Source organism: Plasmodium sp. gorilla clade G2 (assembly GCF_900097015.1).
Source record: "Plasmodium sp. gorilla clade G2 genome assembly, chromosome: 14".
NCBI classification, from domain to species: domain Eukaryota; phylum Apicomplexa; class Aconoidasida; order Haemosporida; family Plasmodiidae; genus Plasmodium; species Plasmodium adleri (nom. inval.).
In genome coordinates, this window is record NC_041706.1 from 1,607,025 (window position 1) to 1,627,977 (window position 20,953).

General features: G+C 18.3%; 9 protein-coding genes across 9 annotated transcripts in view; 3 read left to right on the forward strand and 6 right to left on the reverse strand.

Moving 5' to 3' along the window:
• PADL01_1441400 (FACT complex subunit SSRP1, putative) overlaps nucleotides 1-1,398 on the forward strand; it is a gene marked incomplete at both ends in the record, with an annotated part of 1,521 nt that extends 123 nt beyond the window's left edge. The window contains one exon of the mRNA XM_028684695.1: nucleotides 1-1,398. This exon is cut by the window's left edge and continues 123 nt beyond it. Coding sequence (XP_028540747.1) covers nucleotides 1-1,398 — 1,398 coding nt within the window.
• Nucleotides 1,399-2,018: 620 nt separating this feature from the next.
• On the reverse strand, nucleotides 2,019-4,087 carry PADL01_1441500 (conserved Plasmodium protein, unknown function; the record flags this gene model as incomplete). Its single annotated transcript, XM_028684696.1, has 4 exons — nucleotides 2,019-2,091; nucleotides 2,194-2,327; nucleotides 2,503-3,659; nucleotides 3,994-4,087. 4 exons carry the CDS (start codon nucleotides 4,085-4,087, stop codon nucleotides 2,019-2,021), a joined length of 1,458 nt encoding a protein of 485 aa, XP_028540748.1.
• Nucleotides 4,088-5,180: 1,093 nt separating this feature from the next.
• Nucleotides 5,181-6,881, reverse strand: PADL01_1441600 (acid cluster protein 33 homologue, putative; the record flags this gene model as incomplete). The annotated part of the gene is made up of 1 exon (XM_028684697.1): nucleotides 5,181-6,881. One exon carries the CDS (start codon nucleotides 6,879-6,881, stop codon nucleotides 5,181-5,183), a length of 1,701 nt encoding a protein of 566 aa, XP_028540749.1.
• Nucleotides 6,882-9,381: 2,500 nt separating this feature from the next.
• On the forward strand, nucleotides 9,382-10,746 carry PADL01_1441700 (metalloprotease, putative; the record flags this gene model as incomplete). Its single annotated transcript, XM_028684698.1, has 1 exon — nucleotides 9,382-10,746. The coding sequence occupies one exon, from the start codon at nucleotides 9,382-9,384 to the stop codon at nucleotides 10,744-10,746; it is 1,365 nt and encodes a 454-aa protein (XP_028540750.1).
• Nucleotides 10,747-11,280: 534 nt separating this feature from the next.
• PADL01_1441800 (vacuolar-sorting protein SNF7, putative) lies at nucleotides 11,281-12,462 on the reverse strand (the record flags this gene model as incomplete). Its single annotated transcript, XM_028684699.1, has 3 exons — nucleotides 11,281-11,921; nucleotides 12,215-12,258; nucleotides 12,458-12,462. 3 exons carry the CDS (start codon nucleotides 12,460-12,462, stop codon nucleotides 11,281-11,283), a joined length of 690 nt encoding a protein of 229 aa, XP_028540751.1.
• A 671-nt stretch (nucleotides 12,463-13,133) lies between these two features.
• On the forward strand, nucleotides 13,134-13,337 carry PADL01_1441900 (transcription factor TFIIH complex subunit Tfb5, putative; the record flags this gene model as incomplete). Its single annotated transcript, XM_028684700.1, has 1 exon — nucleotides 13,134-13,337. The coding sequence occupies one exon, from the start codon at nucleotides 13,134-13,136 to the stop codon at nucleotides 13,335-13,337; it is 204 nt and encodes a 67-aa protein (XP_028540752.1).
• Nucleotides 13,338-13,609: 272 nt separating this feature from the next.
• PADL01_1442000 (ADP-ribosylation factor, putative) lies at nucleotides 13,610-14,291 on the reverse strand (the record flags this gene model as incomplete). The annotated part of the gene is made up of 2 exons (XM_028684701.1): nucleotides 13,610-13,747; nucleotides 13,872-14,291. 2 exons carry the CDS (start codon nucleotides 14,289-14,291, stop codon nucleotides 13,610-13,612), a joined length of 558 nt encoding a protein of 185 aa, XP_028540753.1.
• A 752-nt stretch (nucleotides 14,292-15,043) lies between these two features.
• On the reverse strand, nucleotides 15,044-16,001 carry PADL01_1442100 (replication factor A protein 3, putative; the record flags this gene model as incomplete). Its single annotated transcript, XM_028684702.1, has 5 exons — nucleotides 15,044-15,108; nucleotides 15,322-15,382; nucleotides 15,540-15,616; nucleotides 15,765-15,871; nucleotides 15,982-16,001. The coding sequence occupies 5 exons, from the start codon at nucleotides 15,999-16,001 to the stop codon at nucleotides 15,044-15,046; spliced, it is 330 nt and encodes a 109-aa protein (XP_028540754.1).
• A 981-nt stretch (nucleotides 16,002-16,982) lies between these two features.
• On the reverse strand, nucleotides 16,983-19,991 carry PADL01_1442200 (GTP-binding protein, putative; the record flags this gene model as incomplete). The annotated part of the gene is made up of 1 exon (XM_028684704.1): nucleotides 16,983-19,991. The coding sequence occupies one exon, from the start codon at nucleotides 19,989-19,991 to the stop codon at nucleotides 16,983-16,985; it is 3,009 nt and encodes a 1,002-aa protein (XP_028540755.1).
• Between the last annotated feature and the right edge of the window lie 962 nt (nucleotides 19,992-20,953).

Below are 20,953 nucleotides of genomic sequence, written 5' to 3' on the forward strand. Positions count from 1 at the left end.
AAAAAGACAAATAATGTATATCAGTATAAGTGTAGTGATATTGATGAAGGATGTTGGATTAAGACTAGTTATAATAATAATAGATTACATTTAAAATTAGGTGAATCAAAAGAGAATATCATAATATATTTTGATGGATTTCCTGATAGAAATGTGAGTGAAATAACTCAACATTTCCAAAAATATTTTAATATAAGATTAAATAATAGAAAGATAGCAACGAAAGGATGGAATTGGGGAGAATTTAAATTAGAAAATTCAAATTTATGTTTTGATATAGATAATAAATATGCTTTTAATTTACCTACGAATAATATTAATCAATTAAATGTACAAATTAAAACTGATATTGCTATGGAATTTAAAAATGAAGAAAACAGTAATAAAGGTAATGAAGATTTTTTAGCGGAAATACGTTTTTATTATCCACATGAAAATGATGAAAATCAAAATTTCCAGAATTTAAAAAATGATTTATTGGAAAAAGTAAATATAGGAGATACCAAAAGTGAAAGTATTGCTTCTCTAACTAATATACCTCTATTAGTTCCAAGAGGTAGATATGATATTGAAATGTATTCAAGCACATTTAAGTTACATGGAAAATCTTATGATTTTAATATACAATATACTAATATTAATAAAATGATTTTAGTACCAAAAAGTAATTCTAATCAATATGTTTTAATATTTAGTTTAAGTAATAAAATGAAACAAGGACAAACAGAATATCCTTTTATTTTAATACAATTAAATAATGATGATGATATGGAATTAGATATAAGTGCTAGTGATGAAGTTATGACAAAATATAAACTTGAAAAAACTATTTCAGGAAAAGCTCATGATGTTGTAACCAAACTTTTTACTGCTTTAGTTAATAAAAGTGTTATTGTTCCAGGAGATTATCGAACTTCTAAAAACCAACATGGTATTACTTGCAGTTATAGAGCTGCAAGTGGTCAACTTTATCCATTAAATAAATATTTCCTATTTATTGTAAAACCGGTTATTCTTATTTCCTTTGATGATATTGTAACACTCAGTTTTCAGAGAACAGGTAATATTAATCAACACCGTTTCTTTTCTCTTATTATTAAACACAAAAGAGGAATGAGCTATGAATACACAAATATTGATAAAAGTGAGTATAATCCATTACTTACCTTTTTAAAAAGCAAAAATATTAATATACAAGATGATGCAAATGATTTAGAGAAAAAAGCAGATTTCCATAATGAATTAGATGAATCCGATGAAGAAGAATATGTTGCTGATGATGACGACGATGAAGATGATTATGTTGCTGAGGAGGAGGATGAAGATGATGATGGCGATGATGACGATGATGATGAGGAGGAAGAGGAAGAAGAAGAGGAAGAAGACGATGATAAATAGTTTTAAAATTAAATACTATGGCATTATTCAAGTAATATATATATTAATATTACATTTGTGAATATAAAAAATAAATATTTCGTTACACTTGAAAAAAATATGAATAATTTAAAAGAAGTTATATTTTATATATAAGAAAAATGATATATTCTTTTTTTTTTTTTTTTTTTTTTTTTTCATATTTGACCATGTACAATATTATTATATTATATTATATAACATGTTCAATTTATAACTATCAACAATTAAACTTTATTCAATGTCATATATATATATATATTTATACCAAAATATTATCAACATTCAGGTAAAATATATAACTATATATTTGGTTGTCAAATTAAAATTAAAAGGGTAAATTATGAAGATTAATCATGTTCACAAAAATAAAAGTAAACAATAATAACAGAAAAAAAAATTAAATTAAAAAAAAAAAAAAAAAAAAAAAAAAAAAAAAAAAAAAACATATGTGTATTATATATAAATGTAATTAAAATGAAATAGTTATGGATTTAAAATTCATAAAGTTATGTGTTCTTTTCATAAAATAAATAAATATATATATATATATATATATATATATATTTACATATTATGACCTTATGTGTGCGTTAATATATTTATACGTTAATATTCTTTTCGTGTATCTTTTCATATTCTTCCTTCTTTATTTTGGAATAATTTTCAGCTTCCCTATAAAATAAATAATATGTATATATATATATATTTATATTTATTAATTTTTTTACGAGAAAATATATGTATAAATACATAATTTCAAAAATATGATATTACTTTATAAAACCCATAATCCTATTAACAAAATTATTATTCCCAACATTCTGTTTTATGAATGTCTTCTCGTTAGTTAGTGGCTCATGTTTTTGCAATTCAAAGAATATGGAAATAAACTTGGTTAGTTCATATGACTGAAAAAGAATAGAAAGAATAAAATAAAATGATTAAATAAAAGAAATAATATAAAAATTATAACAACATGTATAATAGTAGTTACATGATAAAAATATAACACATGTATATATATATATATATATATATATATATATATATATGTGTGTGTGTGTATAATTTTTTATGTATTACATTTCTAAAACAGCACAGTAAATTTAAAATACATTTGAGCCTAATTAGTACTTTGCTTTTTAGTATATTATTAATATCAGCTATTACACATGCTTTACTTTTCAAGGTATCCATATTTTTGTTATTTTTATAAGTTGCGTATATATCCTTACTTATGTTTATATATTCTTTGGATAAAATAAAATCGTTAATTTCCAATTTTTCTAATAATAGGAGAATAATATTATTAAAATAAGGGTATGCAATATTAATTTTTTTAGGTATTTCTATATGATATACTATAATCCAATATAAACGAAAATATCTCTTTGCTAAATATATGCCTATTAAATTTTCTAATGTTTTTATTACATTATATTGAACTTGTCTATCTTCCATTTTTCCTTTTTTTTTTCCTTTTCCTTTTCTTTTTTTCTTTTTTTTTTTAAATAAAAATGATCCGTTACGACAATTTCCATCATCATAATCAATAAAACTTTCTCTTTTTGAAAAGCATGTAGAAAATCTAAAACGTGTTTTAATATATTTGACAATTTTCTTTAGAGTGATTCTTCTTTTTTTTTGTAATTTTCCTATATTTATATTTCTCTCTTCATATATATTTATTATATATTTCCACATATTTTTAATATTTTCTATTTGTCTTTTGACTGATATTTTATGAATATTTGTGACTTTTACTAGTTCACCTGTATATTTATTTATATTATTAATATTTTTATATTTTATTATTTCCTTTTCTAAATTAAAATCTATATCATAATAAATTCTTATTAACTTTAATGCTTTATGTTTACTAATTGGAACATAAAAATTGGAAAAACGTAAATCTAAATTCATTAAATGATAAGACAATATATTAAATATATAAAATTGTTGCTTTATATATAAGCATAAAAAATGTTGGAAAAATATATTTCTTGAATTATAATTATTATCATTATTATCAGTATTGAAAATATTCAATATTCTATTTTTTACAAAGAAAACATTATCTTTAGCTCTTCCTATGGGCATTTTTCCTTTCCCACCTTTTTTTTCTTCATTTGTTATTTTCTTTATATGCGACCCTTCTTCATTCTTATTCTTTTCATCCTTTTTGTTTTTCTTTAAATCGAAATAAAACGAATTTTGTAGAACACATAACACTTCCTCTTCTATAAAAAGGGAATAATAATAAAATATATATATATATATATATAATAAATAAAGAATGAATAATACAATATAATATGTTTTTAAAATAAACACAATAAAATAAAATTCCATATGTATGCATTTTATATAGCAAAATGTTTCCTATTTTGTTAATATATATCCGATTGCACATTTATTGTTATAATAAAATAATATATATATATATATATATATATATATATATATATATATTATATATATTTGGTACTTGGATGTTTATAATAACACAAGTATTATTTTTTTTTTTATTATATATTATATTAATATGTTATTAATATGAATATTTTTCCTTACCATTGTATCCTCTCAACCATAAATCGAAGATGCTGAAATTTATCTCAGTTATATTAGGTGAAAATAAAGGAATATCAAATTCGGTTATGTCCATTTTTTTTTTTTAGTGTTTCATTATATATGTAATATATATATATATAATATATATTTTTTTTTTTATGTTCCTTTCATATTTCGAATAAAAATGAAATAATGGTTCTTTTCTTTTTTTTTTTTTTTTTTTTTTTTATTATATCATTTTTTTAGATGTTTTAATACAATTCCATTTTGAAAAAGGGGATGGAAAATATATATATAACAAGACTTTAAATGTTTCTCTATTCACATACAATTATATATATATATATATATATTTAATTTTACAAATATATTTATTTAAAAGAAAATAAAAAAAATATAAATAAAATTGTACTGAAACTTAAATATACTTGTATACATATAATATATATTTATATATGTATACATATTTTTTTACTTTTATTTGTAATTATATATATATATATATATATATATATATTTTTATGTATTAAAATGTATCTTCTTTTTATAAAAAGGAGTATATTGTTTATCAGAGCATGTTTAAGCTTTTATCTTGTCATTTTATTTTCATAAGGAAATCAAAATAGATTATATAAAATATATATATATATATATATATATATATATATATATATATGGTACATTTAAATATTTATTTAAAATGATATAGTTTATTTATTATATGTGCAATTATGCAAATTTGAATTTTGTGAGTCTTTGAAAGAAAAATAAAAATAGGTGACTTTTGGAAAATCACATATTATAACAAAAAATAAAAAAAAAAAAAAAAAAAAAAAAAGAAGGAAGGAAGGAAAGAAAGAAAGAAAAATACAATAAACATAGTATAACAAATAGCATATAAAGAATAACTTATAAAAAAATAACATAAAAAAATATATGATTCATAAAATTATTAAAATCTAAAAAAAATATCATCTACATAATTTAACATTATAAAAATCACAAATTTCAAAACAAATCAAAAAAAAAAAAAAAATTAAATTAAAGAATTAAAGAATGACAAGAATATTTATTATATATATAATTTTATTATTATTATTATTTTTTATATGTGTAATATAATATAAAAAGCGTGAATAATCTTATTATGTGATCATATATCCCACACATATATAATATATACTTAATCAAAATTGACAATAGATATCTTTGTTATCAAAATTTGAATTCTTATAATTGGTATCATTTGGATTAATATTTCTATCTTCATAATTTATGGAATTATTATTATAAGATTCATAGGAACTTTGTATATTTTGTTTACTACTTTGACTAGTATTATTATCATTATTTTCAGATTTATATTTATAATGATTATTAAATTTTTCGTTATGTTGTTCATCAGATGATGAAATAGTTCTATTATAATAATTATTTTGATAGTTCATATTATCATTAGGGTTTATATTATATATACCATCATCAAATTCATTATTATTAATATTATTATTATTTGATGAATTGTCTTTTATATAATCATATTGTTCATTCTGATTATATGAATATACATTTGCTTGATAAACATTTTTATCATTTGTAATTGATTCAGAATAATTATTATGCACATTTTGAATTTTTGAAATTTTATCATTAATATAATCATTAATATTTTCACTACTATTATAATTACTATATTTATATGATAAATCATCATCTGTTATATCTTGATAACTGTTTTTTGAAGTATCATATTTAATATCATGTGATATGTAATTATCTTTATTATTTTTATTAATTTTATTATGAGTAATGTTTTGTTTATGAATATAATCATTTGTATAATACTCATTATATGTATCGTTATCTTTTTGTTTATCAGAATTTGTATAATAATCGTTGTGGTCATTCTTATAATTAATTTTACAGGAACTTTTATCATAATATTTTTGTTCAGGGTTATATTGATTTATTTGTTCTTTTTTGTATTTATTTAAATTAACTGTTGACATGGTTGTAATTTGTTGTTTGATAAAATTAGTGTTACAATTATTTCTAAGATGTACTAATATATACATATTTACTTCTTCATATCTACTAAGATATGGAAAATTTCCTCCTGATTTCATAATAGCATATTTTGCCAATGGATATGCTTTTTTCATATCATCATTTAAAGAATCAGGATAGATATTATTTAGTGTTTGTAATATAGTAATACATTTATCATTCATATAAATTTTATCGATATTATCAGAAGATAATTGTAAACTTATTCTTCCTCCTAAATCTGATGCTGAAATTAAATCAATTTCATTACTCATAAATTCTAAGGAATTCATTTCTTTTAAATCTACATGTTCATAATTTAAATAAATGTAATTTTCTAATATAATCTTTTTTAATAAAACATGAGGTAAGAAACTATAAAATTTTCCATATATATTTCTTAAAGATGCTATAGATGCAAAATTATCTGTTTTTCTATAAGAATTACATAAAATTAAAGATTCCACTTTTGATGGATATAATTTAGCATACAACTGAATTAAATAGCCACCTAAATCTGAAGCAAAAAAATGAGCTTTCTTTATATTCAAATATTCTAATATGTTACACATATTTTTCATCCAATCCTTTAAATTGTTATAACAAGGATACTGTAAAGATATTACTCGAAAACCTAAAGTACTTAAATTATCTAACTGATAAAAATAACAACCAGCAGTTCCACATACACCATGTAAAAATATTACTATATTCTCATTCTTACTATTAATATCATAATAACACCATACTAAATCACTTTTTGGCATCGACAATTTCTTCAAGGGGTATTTTGAGCAAAATTTTTTATAACCCTCATGCATAGACAACTTTTCTAGTTCCATCTCTTAATAAACAAATTACAAAAATTATTAAAAGGAAAATATTAAAAATGTACATATATACATGTACATAAATATATATATATATATATATATATATATGTGATTATTTTATTAATTTGTATAAAAATAAAAATGATCCTTTATATTTCACTTTATCCCTATATATATAAAGAAAAAAAAAAAAAAAAAAAATTAATTAAGATACATTCTTTCTGTCAGCTTATTTTTATATGGTAAATATATCATAAATTAAATATAAATAGCATTCTATATTCACACGAATTAATATATATATATATATATATATATATATATATATATATATATATATATATATATATGAATAAAATAAAAAAATAACAGTTCATTTCATTTTTACATACGATATTCTTTTTTTGTATTCACTATAATCAGAAATTATTATTTATTTGTATTTATTTTATCATATTATTCTTTATTTACCTTTTTAAAATATTATATAGATATTTCCTCACATTTTAATTTTCTCACTCTAGAATATAACATATATAAATATATTTATATTTTTTTTTATTATTAAATAAAGAAGTTGGAATATTATTCGTTTAAAAAACTATAAAATTAATATTTAGTTACTATTTTAAAATTGTACATGGACATTTGATATTATGCAAATAAATAAAAATATATATATATATATATGGATAATTTCACTCTTCAATAGAATCATATGTATATAATATATATATTATATATATATATTTATAAAATTAATATGTAAACTACTTTTAAACTGTTTTTATATATATTAAATGTTGTATAGTTAATATTAAAAAAAAAAAAAAGTACAAAAAAAAAATATGCATTTATGGTTATTTAATTTTATCAAATTTACAATATGATAAGTTTTTAATTTTATTTTTTTCTCCACATAACAAAATAATTAAATGAAATATAAACATTTAACTATTTAAATAAATATATTTTTTTTCATATATATATTTTAATACACATGAAATTTTTATGAAAAATTGAAAATACGGTTGTTTATTTTTGTACGCAAAAAAAATATATATTATATGTATAATATATATATATGCAATATTAATATAAAAAAAATGATACCTTTAATAATATATATATATGTATGTGTATATTTTTTAATTTTAAATATTAAAATGTCAATTTATTATAATTCCATGTGTCCTTTAATATTATTTATTTATCGTTTTATTTTTTATACGATATTTATTTAAATGAAGGTATTATATGAAGAGTTGAAGAAAGAACATGCATAAATTTCTGATATTTCAAATGTGATCTTTATTAAAGTCATTAATATATATATATAATATAGTATAAATATGGGGGGGATTTAATTATAATCATATTACATATATGTTATATTAATATATTTATATGTATAATTTATTCTTTATTTTTTTTATTTTTATAAGTGCATCTTGTCCTTTAAATGTTTATTTTTATATAAAATTTTGTATTTTTTAAATAATATTTAAATTTTTTTTAGAAAATATAAGGAATATGTTATATTTATATGCATGGGGAGGGTGGAAAAAAAAAAATGAAAATAACCTACATATAAGTATATATATATATATATATAAGATTATTCTCCTTTTATGTGAAATAATAAATTCTGGAAATATGCGAATAATTAAAATTATCTACACACCTTAATAAATATATATTTTATAGAATAATACTCATAAGAGGTTTTAAATGGGCAATTATTTAAATACATAAGAAACTTTTCTACATATATCAAAATATTATAAAGTATTATACTTATATATATATAATACATTTGGTTATTTATTTTACATAGAGACTTTCAAAAGAATAAATCCAAAAATATAATTTATATTATATATATGTATATTTTTTTTTCTTTACTTCTTATAAGATATTATATAGACACACATATCAATGTAAGATGTATTATTATAGTGGTACTATATAAATTAAAAAACATTCTGTGTTGAAACAAAATAATTATTGACAATAATAATTTATATATAAACTAAAATTATAAAATATTATAATATAATATTTAATTTTATTTTTGAATTAGTTTCTAAAATTATCATTTTTCTTTTTTTTTTTTCTTTTTTTTACATATTATATTATTTTTTAAGGTTATATAAAAATAATATTTGAACATGTGTAATAGTTAATACATATTTCAATTTTTTTTTACTTCTACTATTGGAATTATTTTAAGTCCTTTTTTTGTGTTCTTTTTCAATTTTTATATTTATATGAAAATTAAAAAAATATATATTGTAAATAAATAAATATATATATATATATATATGTTGTGTAAAAAAAAAAAAAAAAAAATATATATGAAAAGAATCAATTTCATATCCTTTTATGAATTACAAAAAAAAAAAAAAAACAATAAAATAAAATAATCCCTCTTTTGTTATATTTTATATTTTTCACATTTGTTAAATATTTTAAAATATAATCTGTAGCAATATTGAAAAAAAGAATTATGGAAGAAATTTCTAAAAAGTTTGAAAAATTAAAAGAAAATATAAGAAGGTTTAATCATGAAAATAAAATATTCGATTTAATAAAAAATGTAGAGAAATACTTTTTTAGTGATAAATCAAATCAAAAGGACAATTTTAATGATATGTTATTTTTAATACAATATTCTTTAAAATATAAGGGCATATGTAAGTGGCCAAATTATAGTAACTTATTTGTAATAAATTATAATTTAAATGAGAATTTTAAAAACATGGTACAAAATAATAAAGAGTTTTTTGAAGAGTATGTAAGAATGAATGAGAATGAATATATTACTCGGAATAAAGAGAAAAATATAAATCGTGATGACAATAACAATGATACAACTAATATGGATAGCAAGGAAATTTTCTTAAATAATAATAATAATAATAATAATAATAATAACAACAATTTGTTTACAACAAGTGATATTCAATTAAATGAAGATAATATGAAAAAGCAAATAAAAGAACATAACCAGATAAGTAATAATGATTATAAAAAGAAGGAAAGAAAAATAAATACATATTTTAATGATGATATAAGCTTATTTAATAAAATAAAATTACAAATATTTATGTATATGATACTTAACAATTATAGAATTAAAATATTAGTTAATTCATTATCAGCATTAAATCGTCCTATCAATGTTATATATATAAATTGTCCAAATAATAAAGAAGAAAAAAAAAACATTTACGATAAATTTACTAACTTCTTTTCATCTTATTATAAATTTAATAATACATATATTAATAACATTAAAAAAAATAATTATCAAAGTATTATAAAAGATGATAATTGTTCTTGCTCAGAGTTATCATCATTGAAAGAAAATATAACAACTATTAATAATAAAAGTAATAATAAAAGTGACAAATATATAGGAGGATATAATCCAATAAACAATACTATATGGTTATGTTCAAATAATATTACTAATTATTATAAATTGAAATATATATTAACACATGAACTAATACATGCCTTTGATTTTGCTAGAGCAAATATAGATATGTATAATTGTAAGCATATTGCTTGTTCAGAAATTCGAGCCTATAATTTAAGTAACCAATGTAATTATTTTAATAGCAAATATTTTGTAGGAAATAAAGATGTTTTTAATAGTTCAAAATCTTCAGTAATTGAAAATACTTCAAAAAATAAATGTATATATAATAATGTCTACTCATCATTATATCAATATAAACCTTGTAGTAATGATACACATACGTATATAAATAATGTTTTTGATAAATGTCTACATGATTACTGGCCCTTCATGTGTCCTCCTGAGCAGGACAGTAAATACAAGCCCTCCAAAATTTTTAAGGATTAAAATGATAAAAATGAATTAAAAAATATAAACATAAACAAAATTGTGTCTTTATAATATTCCACCATATATATATATATATATATATATATATATTTATTTATTTGTTTATATGTCCCTTGTCTAATTAACATATATATAACCCTTAAATTTTTATTCTTTTCATATATTTTTTTTTTTTTTTTTGGTACATATTAATTTGTTTTTATTTGTATTTTTTTGTTTGTTTTTTATTTTATTTTATTTTTTTTTTTTTGTTGGTATAACAATTTTTCGGTAAAAAAAATTTATTATTTTATAAAAAACAAACCCTTTTGATAGTAATACAAAAATAAAAAATTAACAAATAAAACAAAATAAGATAGAAAAAAAAAAGACAAATAATATAAAAATAAGACATTAGTGTTATACATATTATTAAGTTAAAACACATTTTTGTAAAACAAAAAAAAAAAAAAAATTAAAACATATATATATATATATATTTATTTATTTATATTTATTATTTTATGATAATAGTATTACCACTTCCATTAATTAACCTTCCCTTTGTGCGAAATATGTCTCGTTTTTTGTTTTTTCCTGATTTGTATCAAAAATTTTTTCTTCAAGAGGAATATTTTGCATTAAAGTTTTGTCTTCCTCCTTTTTATCATCGTCTATATAGCTAGCTATATTATCTTGTTCTATATTTTCGTCTAATATACTATCTTCAATTAAAGCTAGTTCAGCATCAATTTCTTGTTCATCCAAATTTAGTGGTATATCATATGAGGATGATAAAATATTTCCAATTTCTTTGGTATCCTCTATATAATCAAATAGATCATCTTGTAACTTTTCAATTTTATTTATATTTACTTTTTTAATATTTTTTTTCAACACCTTGCTTGTATTTTGTAAGGCCTTATAGGTATCAATAGAAAATTGAACATTATCATTTGCATATTTTATTTGATCAATATTAAATTGTATACCCATTGTGCTTTCTTTATTATTTTCATATACTTTCTTTTTTTGTATAATATTTGCAGCTTTATTTCTTAAACTGTTGATAATGTGTTGATTAACTGGATTTTTTTTTTTTTCTTCTTCAATTTTTTGTTTTATTACATTTAGTTCCTTATTATATTTTTCTATATTTTCATCAATACTTTTAACGCTTTTTTCGAGGGTGTCTAACAGAGACGTTAAAAAAAAAAAAGAAAAATAACACACAAAGGATAAAAATATACAAAGATGGATAATTAAAATAAATAAATATATATATGTTTCTATAAATTTGGGCTTATGTAATCATATTTATATATATGAGACTATTATATGTGTTACAAATAATTGGGAAAAATATAAGACAACATATATGAGAACTTATTTGTTCATATATGAATATGTATATAAATAAACATATATATATATATATATATATATATTTATATTATATTCATTTAATTTTTTTACAATATATTACCATACGCTTCATCTAATGTTTTTTCTTTTTTACCCTTGAAGAACCTTAAAAGATTAAAAAAAAGAAAAAAAAATATATATAAATGCAAAAATACACAACAATGATATATATATTTTTTGTACCAAAAAAAATACTTGAGATAAATATGTTACAAAATGAAAAATTTCACATAAAAAAAAATATATATAATTATTATGTTATCAATATTATGATGTTCATTTTTTTTTTTTTTTTTTTTTTTACTTCATAGTGCTCTTTTGGTTTGACTTTGAATAAAAAGAAAGGAAAAATTTAAAGAGACTTCAGAATATTAACAAAACAACAAAATGAAAAAAAAATAATAATAAAGTAATAAATACAATAAGAATTTATAAAATACATAATTTTTATTTATTTATTTTTTATTGTATATTATATTTCTTAAATATTCCCAATCTCCAAATATATTTTTACATATATGTTTACTTTCTCCCTCATATAGATTGTCAACTTTTTAAAAATGAAATTAATCCATTGAAAAAAAAAAAAAAAAATATAATATATGCTTATATATATTTATTACATTTAATGTATGCATAAATGTATAAATATATTAATTTTATTTTTTTAAATTCATTATACAAAAATAAGGGATTATATAATTTTATTTCTGTAATTATATATATATAATATATTTTTTCTTTTTTACCTCAATAATAAAGCTTTCCATATAATTAGAAATATAAATTATAATTATATTATAAAAATAAAAAATATATATATATAATATATATATTGGCATTCTTATAAAATATTTTCTTCCGTTTGATAAGAATATATAACAGCATTATTATAGTTATATATAATATATATATATATTTTATTTATTTCATGTACCAATTAACACTATATAACAACATAAAAGAAGAACATTATAAGAATGGTGACAGCTATAAAAGGAGTTTTAGTTAAATGCGATGAACCTACTATGCAAATAATTTTAATGTTAAATGAAGAGAAGAATTTTTTGATTGAAAAAATTAGTGAGACTGTTTGTTTATGTAAAGAAAATGTTCATGATTTTCTAGAAAAAGAAGTAATAAAACAATTGGAATATTCAGAAAGGCATGAAACTGAAGATTAGTCTTTTTAATAATTTCTTTTGGTTAAAAAAAATTATAAATATAAGGTTGGTATTATAAATTCGAAGTATAATTAAACTTATTTGTAAATAAATATATATATATATATATTTATATTTATGTAAATATTTTATTTTTAGTTGCTTTCATTTTTTTTTATTCATTTTTTTTTATTCATTTTTTTTTTTTTTATTAATTTATTTTTTTGTGTATGTTTAATTAACTAAAAAAACAGAAAAAAAAAAAAAAAAAAAAAAAAGATACAAAAGAAAAATTATTTTGAACTATCAATACGTTCAGTTATATCATCAATTAGCCACATGAAAGATTTTAATAAGCCTTTACCAGAAAAGGCACTACATTCATTTATACACCAATGCCTGTCCATACTCATATCATTCAATTTGAGTATCTAAAAAAAAATTAAAAGAAAAAATAAAAGCATATAAATTTAAATATATATATGTATGTACGTATATATATATGTATATAAGTTCATATATTTATATCATAAAAGTTTTAAATTTTTATTTAACCTCAGCTATTTGATTAATAGTTAGAGATTTATCAATGTCTACTTTATTTGATAAAATTAATAAAGTAGATCCATATAATCTTTCCTCTTTTAATATTTGTTTCAATTCAAATGAACATAATTGTAATCGAAACAAATCTGTACTGTCAACAACAAAAATTATACCATCTACATCTTCATAATAGTTTTTCCAAAAATGACGAATACTTTTTTGTCCTCCTATATCCCATATGTTAAGAATATTATTATCAAATTCTATTGTTTCAATATTAAATCCAAATGTTGGACTAACACTATAAATATCTTGACCTAATAATCTTTTTACTATAGTTGTTTTTCCAGCATTATCTAACCCTAATATTAATATTCTTAGATTCTTTTTATTATCCTTTATTTTTTTTAGAATTTTTAACAATACCATTCTTTAAAAGTACAGGTCATTATAAAATGTATATATAAATAAAATGTATATAATATATATAAATATATATTTTATATGTGTATATGTTTTTTTCTTTTTCTACATAATAAAATATTTTATAAAAGAGTAAGAATTCTTCTTTGTGTCTTCCAAAATTTTGTTATTTTTAAAGCATTTTCATTAATCTAATAATACAGAAAATAGGGAAAAAAAAAATATATATATATATATATATATATATATATATATATATGTATATAATAATATACGTATCTTTCTTTTTTTTTTTTTATTTTTGTTAATTTATTTCAGTATTATAATTTAATTTTTTTCCATCATAAATAAAACATATTTTTTTATGTATATAAATGACATAATAAATTATTTGTTTAATAATTTTTTTTTCAAATTAATGAGGGAAAAAAAAAAAAATTATGTTCTTACGAAAATATATATATTTATATATATTATTAAAAAAAGAAAAAATTATATCTTTTTATAAAAGTTTCAATTTTTTTATATAATATTTAAAAAAAAAAAAATAAAATAAAATGTAAAAATAAAAAATAAAAAATAAAATATATATTATGTTATATATATGTATATAATAAATTAAATTAAGCCGAAATGTGGGTACATATGAAGAAGGGAAATCCTTTTATTATAACATATATTACTATATAAACAATATATATATATATAGAATAATAATAAATAAGTTCCTTTAATTTTTTTTATATTTTTCAAAAAGATTAAAATACTTCTTCCAATTCTTCTAAAAATGTTAAATTTATTAAATTGTTCAGTTCGTTTAAATCTATAAATGTAAAGAAAAATATAAAAAACAAAATTAATACCAGATTATTATTATTAAAAAGAAAGGACTGCTATTATATGTACTCATTTATATTTTTTCCCTATAATTTTATGTATTACAATATTTTAAGAATATTAAAAATATAGATAATAAATAAATCAATATATATATATATATATTTAAATGTGTAACATGAAATTTTTTTATTCTTACTCATTGAGTTTCCTCCATTTTGTACATATACTATGTTACTTAATGTATCATCTTCATTAACCTATATAATATTTAATAACACGGAAATACAAAAATGTAGATATATTATAATATCTAAGTAATGATATTGTAATACTATAATATTATATACACACAATATTATATTGTTATGTTTTTCTATTTTTCATTGTTTTTTTTTTTCTTTTTTTTTTAATTACCATTCCTAAAACTTCCACATACGTTTCAAAAGAATCGTCCATTTGTTCGTCATTTAAATAACATTTTATTTCAGCATCTATATATAATTTTTTATATTAAATAATATATATAAATAAATTATACCACGTTGAACGTTTATATATAAATAAACAAATAAACATATATATAAATATATATATATATATATGGATATGCTTTTTTCTTATTATTATATATCTTATTACTGTCAGAAGTTAGAAGAGTCAATTCATTGCCATCCTTCTTTAAAACCTTTCCAACAAGTCGAACATTCTTGTTATAAAATTTATTTAAGTATTTTTTATTAACCCTCCTAAAATATGAAGAATAAAAGAAAATATTGACACATAAATATGTATATATATATATATATATAAAGTATCTATTATTCTATTTTTTTAATTTTTCGTTTTTGTTTCTTACGGAGCTACAAAATGTTCCATTTGTTATAGAAGAAATATTAGATAATGATATATTTTTTCGCTTAAAAGAAAAAAATGTATACAAGAATTTTTTATTATTAATATATAAATTCTAAATTTTCAATTAATTTATATTTAGTTCTTAAAATCTTGAAAGTTCATATTTTTAGAGTATTTTGTTATATGAAATTATTATATTTATATAATTATTTGAGGAAAAAAAAGAAAAAAAGAAAAAAAAAAAAAAAAAAAAAAAAAATTAATTAAGCAGTATCATTTTTGTGTATAATTATTTGAGATAAGAAAAAAATCAAAATAATAAAAAAAAAAAATAATGTACATATGAATGATGTATTTATATGTATATATTTATTTATTTATTTTATTTTTTTTTTTTGTATTAAGGAGAGAGAAAGTAATGCTTATAAGAAATATGATTAAAATCTTGAATTATAACTGTATGTATATGTATATATTTATTTTTTTTTTCCTTCAAAATGTATCTTTAAAAATAAAAATTATTTATAAATTAATTTTTTTTTTTTAAGACAAATTAGTATTCAAGAAAAAGAAAACAAAATAAAATTTACATAAAATTATATAGTCAAGCAATTACACAATAATATATATATATATATATATATATATATATATATTTATATTTATAATAAAGTAGAATTAATATATTCACAATTAATTAATATCATTTTTTATAACATAAAAAATAATGATTATGGTTAAACATGAGAGTTACACAAAAAAATAAAAATAACACATCTTAGAATATATATATATATAATATATGTGTATATATTAAGGGTTATGGATTAAGATCAAGGAAACGTTTTTTTATAAATAAAAAAAAAAAAAAAGAAGATAAAAGAAATATATTATATTATTATGCATGTTATATATATATATATATATATATATATATATATTGGAAATTTCACTTTGTTTTATTTTATTTTATTTTTTTTGGCACTATTATATATAAATGGCTCACTTTTGGACATCGCGATATTTAAAAAATGCTTCTCTATCAAATATTTTTTGTTCATCTGATAGGCTATAATTTTTGGAAATGCTTTTTTTATTTTTATGATTTGGAGGTTTTGATATCATACCTAAGTTTTTCTTTTGTCGTAAGAATTTATTTTTCTCTTTTGTATATTTGGTTTCTTGTTTTTCTACATAACGTTTCATGACTTCTTCCTTTTTGATAGGAGAAAGAGGAATTTCAGATGCAATATTTTTACGGTTGGATTTTTTCATCCATTTGTTATATTTAGCATTTATATAATTCCAACTGTTTTTTTTCTTATCATAAAATGTGGAATTATTATTCAATTTGAAATAGTCAGTTGCTAAGTCGATAGGAGTATTTACAATATCATGTTTTTTCTTTTTTCCAAATAATTTAAGTTTTTTAGTACCTCTTATAATTTTACTTCTTGTTTTTAAACCAATATATATTTTTTTTTTTGGATATTCATTTTTTTCTTCATTAACTGATTCATCCTTATTTATTTTACAAAGAGAAGAATCCACTTTGATATTTCTTTTATTAAAATGATTTTTGGAAGAATCATTTGGAGCATTCACATGATCTCCATTTATTCCATTTTCTTTGGTTTTTCTTTTTTGTGTATCTATTAAATTATCTTTTAGTTGATCATGTATATCTTCTAATTGTCTACTCTTATATATTTTATATGAATCTGATTTGTTTTTCTCATATATATAATGTGTACTTTTATCTTTTATATTAAAGGAATAATTATACAAACTACTCTTTGAGTTTTCTTTGGGTGGTCTTTTAAGCCCACTAATATAATCTTGACGATCATATGTATCTTCTTCCTGTAATAAAATATCTTCATTTATTTTCTTATAATCTTTTTTTTTAAACAGATTGTTCCATGGGTTAGTTTCAGGTTGATAATTAAATAAATTATTCATTTGTATATTTTCTGAAAATATATTATTGTCCTGATTTTTTCTTTGGCTAAGATCAAAAGGAAATAGACTCTTTTCAAATAATTCCTTTTCTATATTATTCTTATCATTTATAAAATTATTATTTTTAAATTCATCATATGTTTCTTTTGTATCTTGCATTTTTTCTTCATTTGACATAATATCCTTTATTATACCTTTACACAATATATCTACATTTTCATTTTTTTCATCTTTACAATTTTCTTCAAAGATATCTATATTTTTTTTTTTTTTTTTTTTTTCTACGATATTTTGAGAATTATTATTTATATTGTTATTTTCTTTATTACTAATATAATTTTCATTATCTAATATTTTATCATTCCTATTTGTATGCAGATCATTTTTTAGAATCATTTTTTCATCTAATTGGTTTGAATGATTATCATCTTCATCAAGTGATTCACTTAAAGGATTATAATTACATTCATATGAATAATTTATACAATTCACATTATCATACATATTATGACATTCCACTTGTTTTTTTTTATTGTTTCGATATTTATTTTGCTTACGATATAGGTAAGTATTTATCTTATAATCATTAGGATAATATTTATTAGCATTTGTTATATTTTTGTTTTCTTTATTATTCATTGTAACATGTTTTTCTTCTGTCTTATCATCTGTTATAATTTCTTGATGAATAATGTTATCGATAATTTGCAAATCATTAATGTTATACTCTCTTAAACATTCAGATATAAATTTTTTATGTAATGATGATATTAAATATTTTATGTGATTATTCATATGTGTATTAAAATTAAAAATATAATTATAATTATATTTATTTGTATCAGTATTATTCCATCTGTTTAGTGCTTCAAAAATTGTTTGATCACTTATTAATATACTTTTTTCCCTATGTCCATTATTAATTGGATTGTTTATATTTGTATTAGGATTAACTATATCAATTTTTGTGTGTTCATTTATATTTGAATTGTTTAATGTATGAGATAAATTATTGTCCTCTACATGATTATTTATATGAGTTATATTATTGGCAGATGTATTGTTATTAATATTTAGATTCATATTTAGAGTTTTATCTTTTTGATTTTTTAATTTTTTTAACCTCTTTTGTTCTATTAAATCATTGATTTTCATGACAATATTATTTTTGACAATGGTTTTATTTAATTGATATCTTGCAATTTCATTTCTAAGTTCATCTAAGTTTTGTTTCTTAATTGAACTTAAAGGAATTAGAGGCTTCTCTAAATTTTTGAAGGATACAATATCTTGATTAATAATTTGAATTTTTATAGCTAAATCTTTTGTATTTAATAAATCACATTTACTTAAAACTATTTGATATTTTATATTATATCTATCAAAGAAATGTAATAATTCTTTATCGCTAGTTTTAAGTCCAACTCTACAATCAATAAGAATAAAAACTTTTTTTAAATTTTTTCGATTTTTTAAATAAAATAAGGTAAATTCATTCCATTGTAATCTAAGTTCTTCTTTACTTTCAGCATAACCATAACCTGGTAAATCTACTAAACACATTAAACATGGTTTCCCTATTTTATAAAAATGAATTTCTTTAGTACATCCAGGTATTTTGCTAACTTTAGCTTTATTTGTCCGACCACATAATTCGTTAATTAGGGTTGATTTACCACAATTGGATCTACCAATAAAAGCTATTTCTGGATATTTTGGTAAAGGTAATTCATTTACTTGAATAGCTGTTTTGTACAAAACCATTCTTGGCTTTAATTGATCTAAAAATATTGGAGCAAAATTCGGACGTTTTTCATTCATATATTTTTTTTGTAATTTATTTAAAGGTTTCCCTATCATCTTTCTTTTGAGTTGTTCATAAATGTTCATATCTAATTTTAAACTCTTTTCTCTTTTCCTTTTACTCATATAACAATTATAATTCAACATTTCATCATTTATCATATTTACATTTCTTCTTAAGTTTTCAACTCTCATTGAATTCTGTAGGCTCGAATATCGTCTCAAAGTATAGTTGATCAAATTCATTCTCTTTCTAAATATTTACTAAGATTCATTTTATCAAAATTGACGAGTGAAATCAGGTCAAATATTTAGGATGGTAATTAAAACATTAAGCATCTTTAAATAAATAAATATATATATATTTATATATATATTTAAATAAAAATGTTTTACTTTTTTTTATTATTTCTTTTTTTCTTTTTTTTTTGGTAATATATATATGTACCTATATACACCTTTTTAAAACTCATAAAATGATTAAAAAAAATAAGCATATATTTTAATTCTACAAAGAATTAAATGTGATGATGAGTATATAATATATATATATATTATATATATTTATATATATATATTATTTAGGTACCACCTTTTTACTTTTGTTATATTTTTTTTAAAAGAATATAATAATATTAATATCATTAATTATTTTCAAACGTTACATAAATGTTTTAGATGTATATAATATATTTATAAGTGATATTATTCTTTTCACACACACGGGAATAATAGTCCTCAATATATTAAAATGAGAAAAATATAGTATATCATATAGAAAAAAGAAAAAAAAAAAAAAAAAAAAAAAAAGAATTCATAAAGCAATATTTTCACATTAATAAAAACAGATTAAAAACAATTTTTTTTTTTTAAATAATTTATGATAAATAATAATTCAATTATATATATTTATGTTCTATATTTTGTTATTATAAGAAAACAAAAATAATATAAAATTAGGCACATATTTTACTTTAAAAAAAAAAATATATATATATATATAATAAAAATACAGTATGTATAAATATATAATGCTTATGTATTTTCATATTTTAAGAAATAAAAAAAAAAAAAAAAAAAAAAAAAGAAAAAGAAATTAATATTTGTTTCCCCATATATATATATATATATATATATATATATTTAAATAAAACATTTTGTAATTTTTTAAAATTGCAATTACAAATAAGTAAAAACATATATATAAA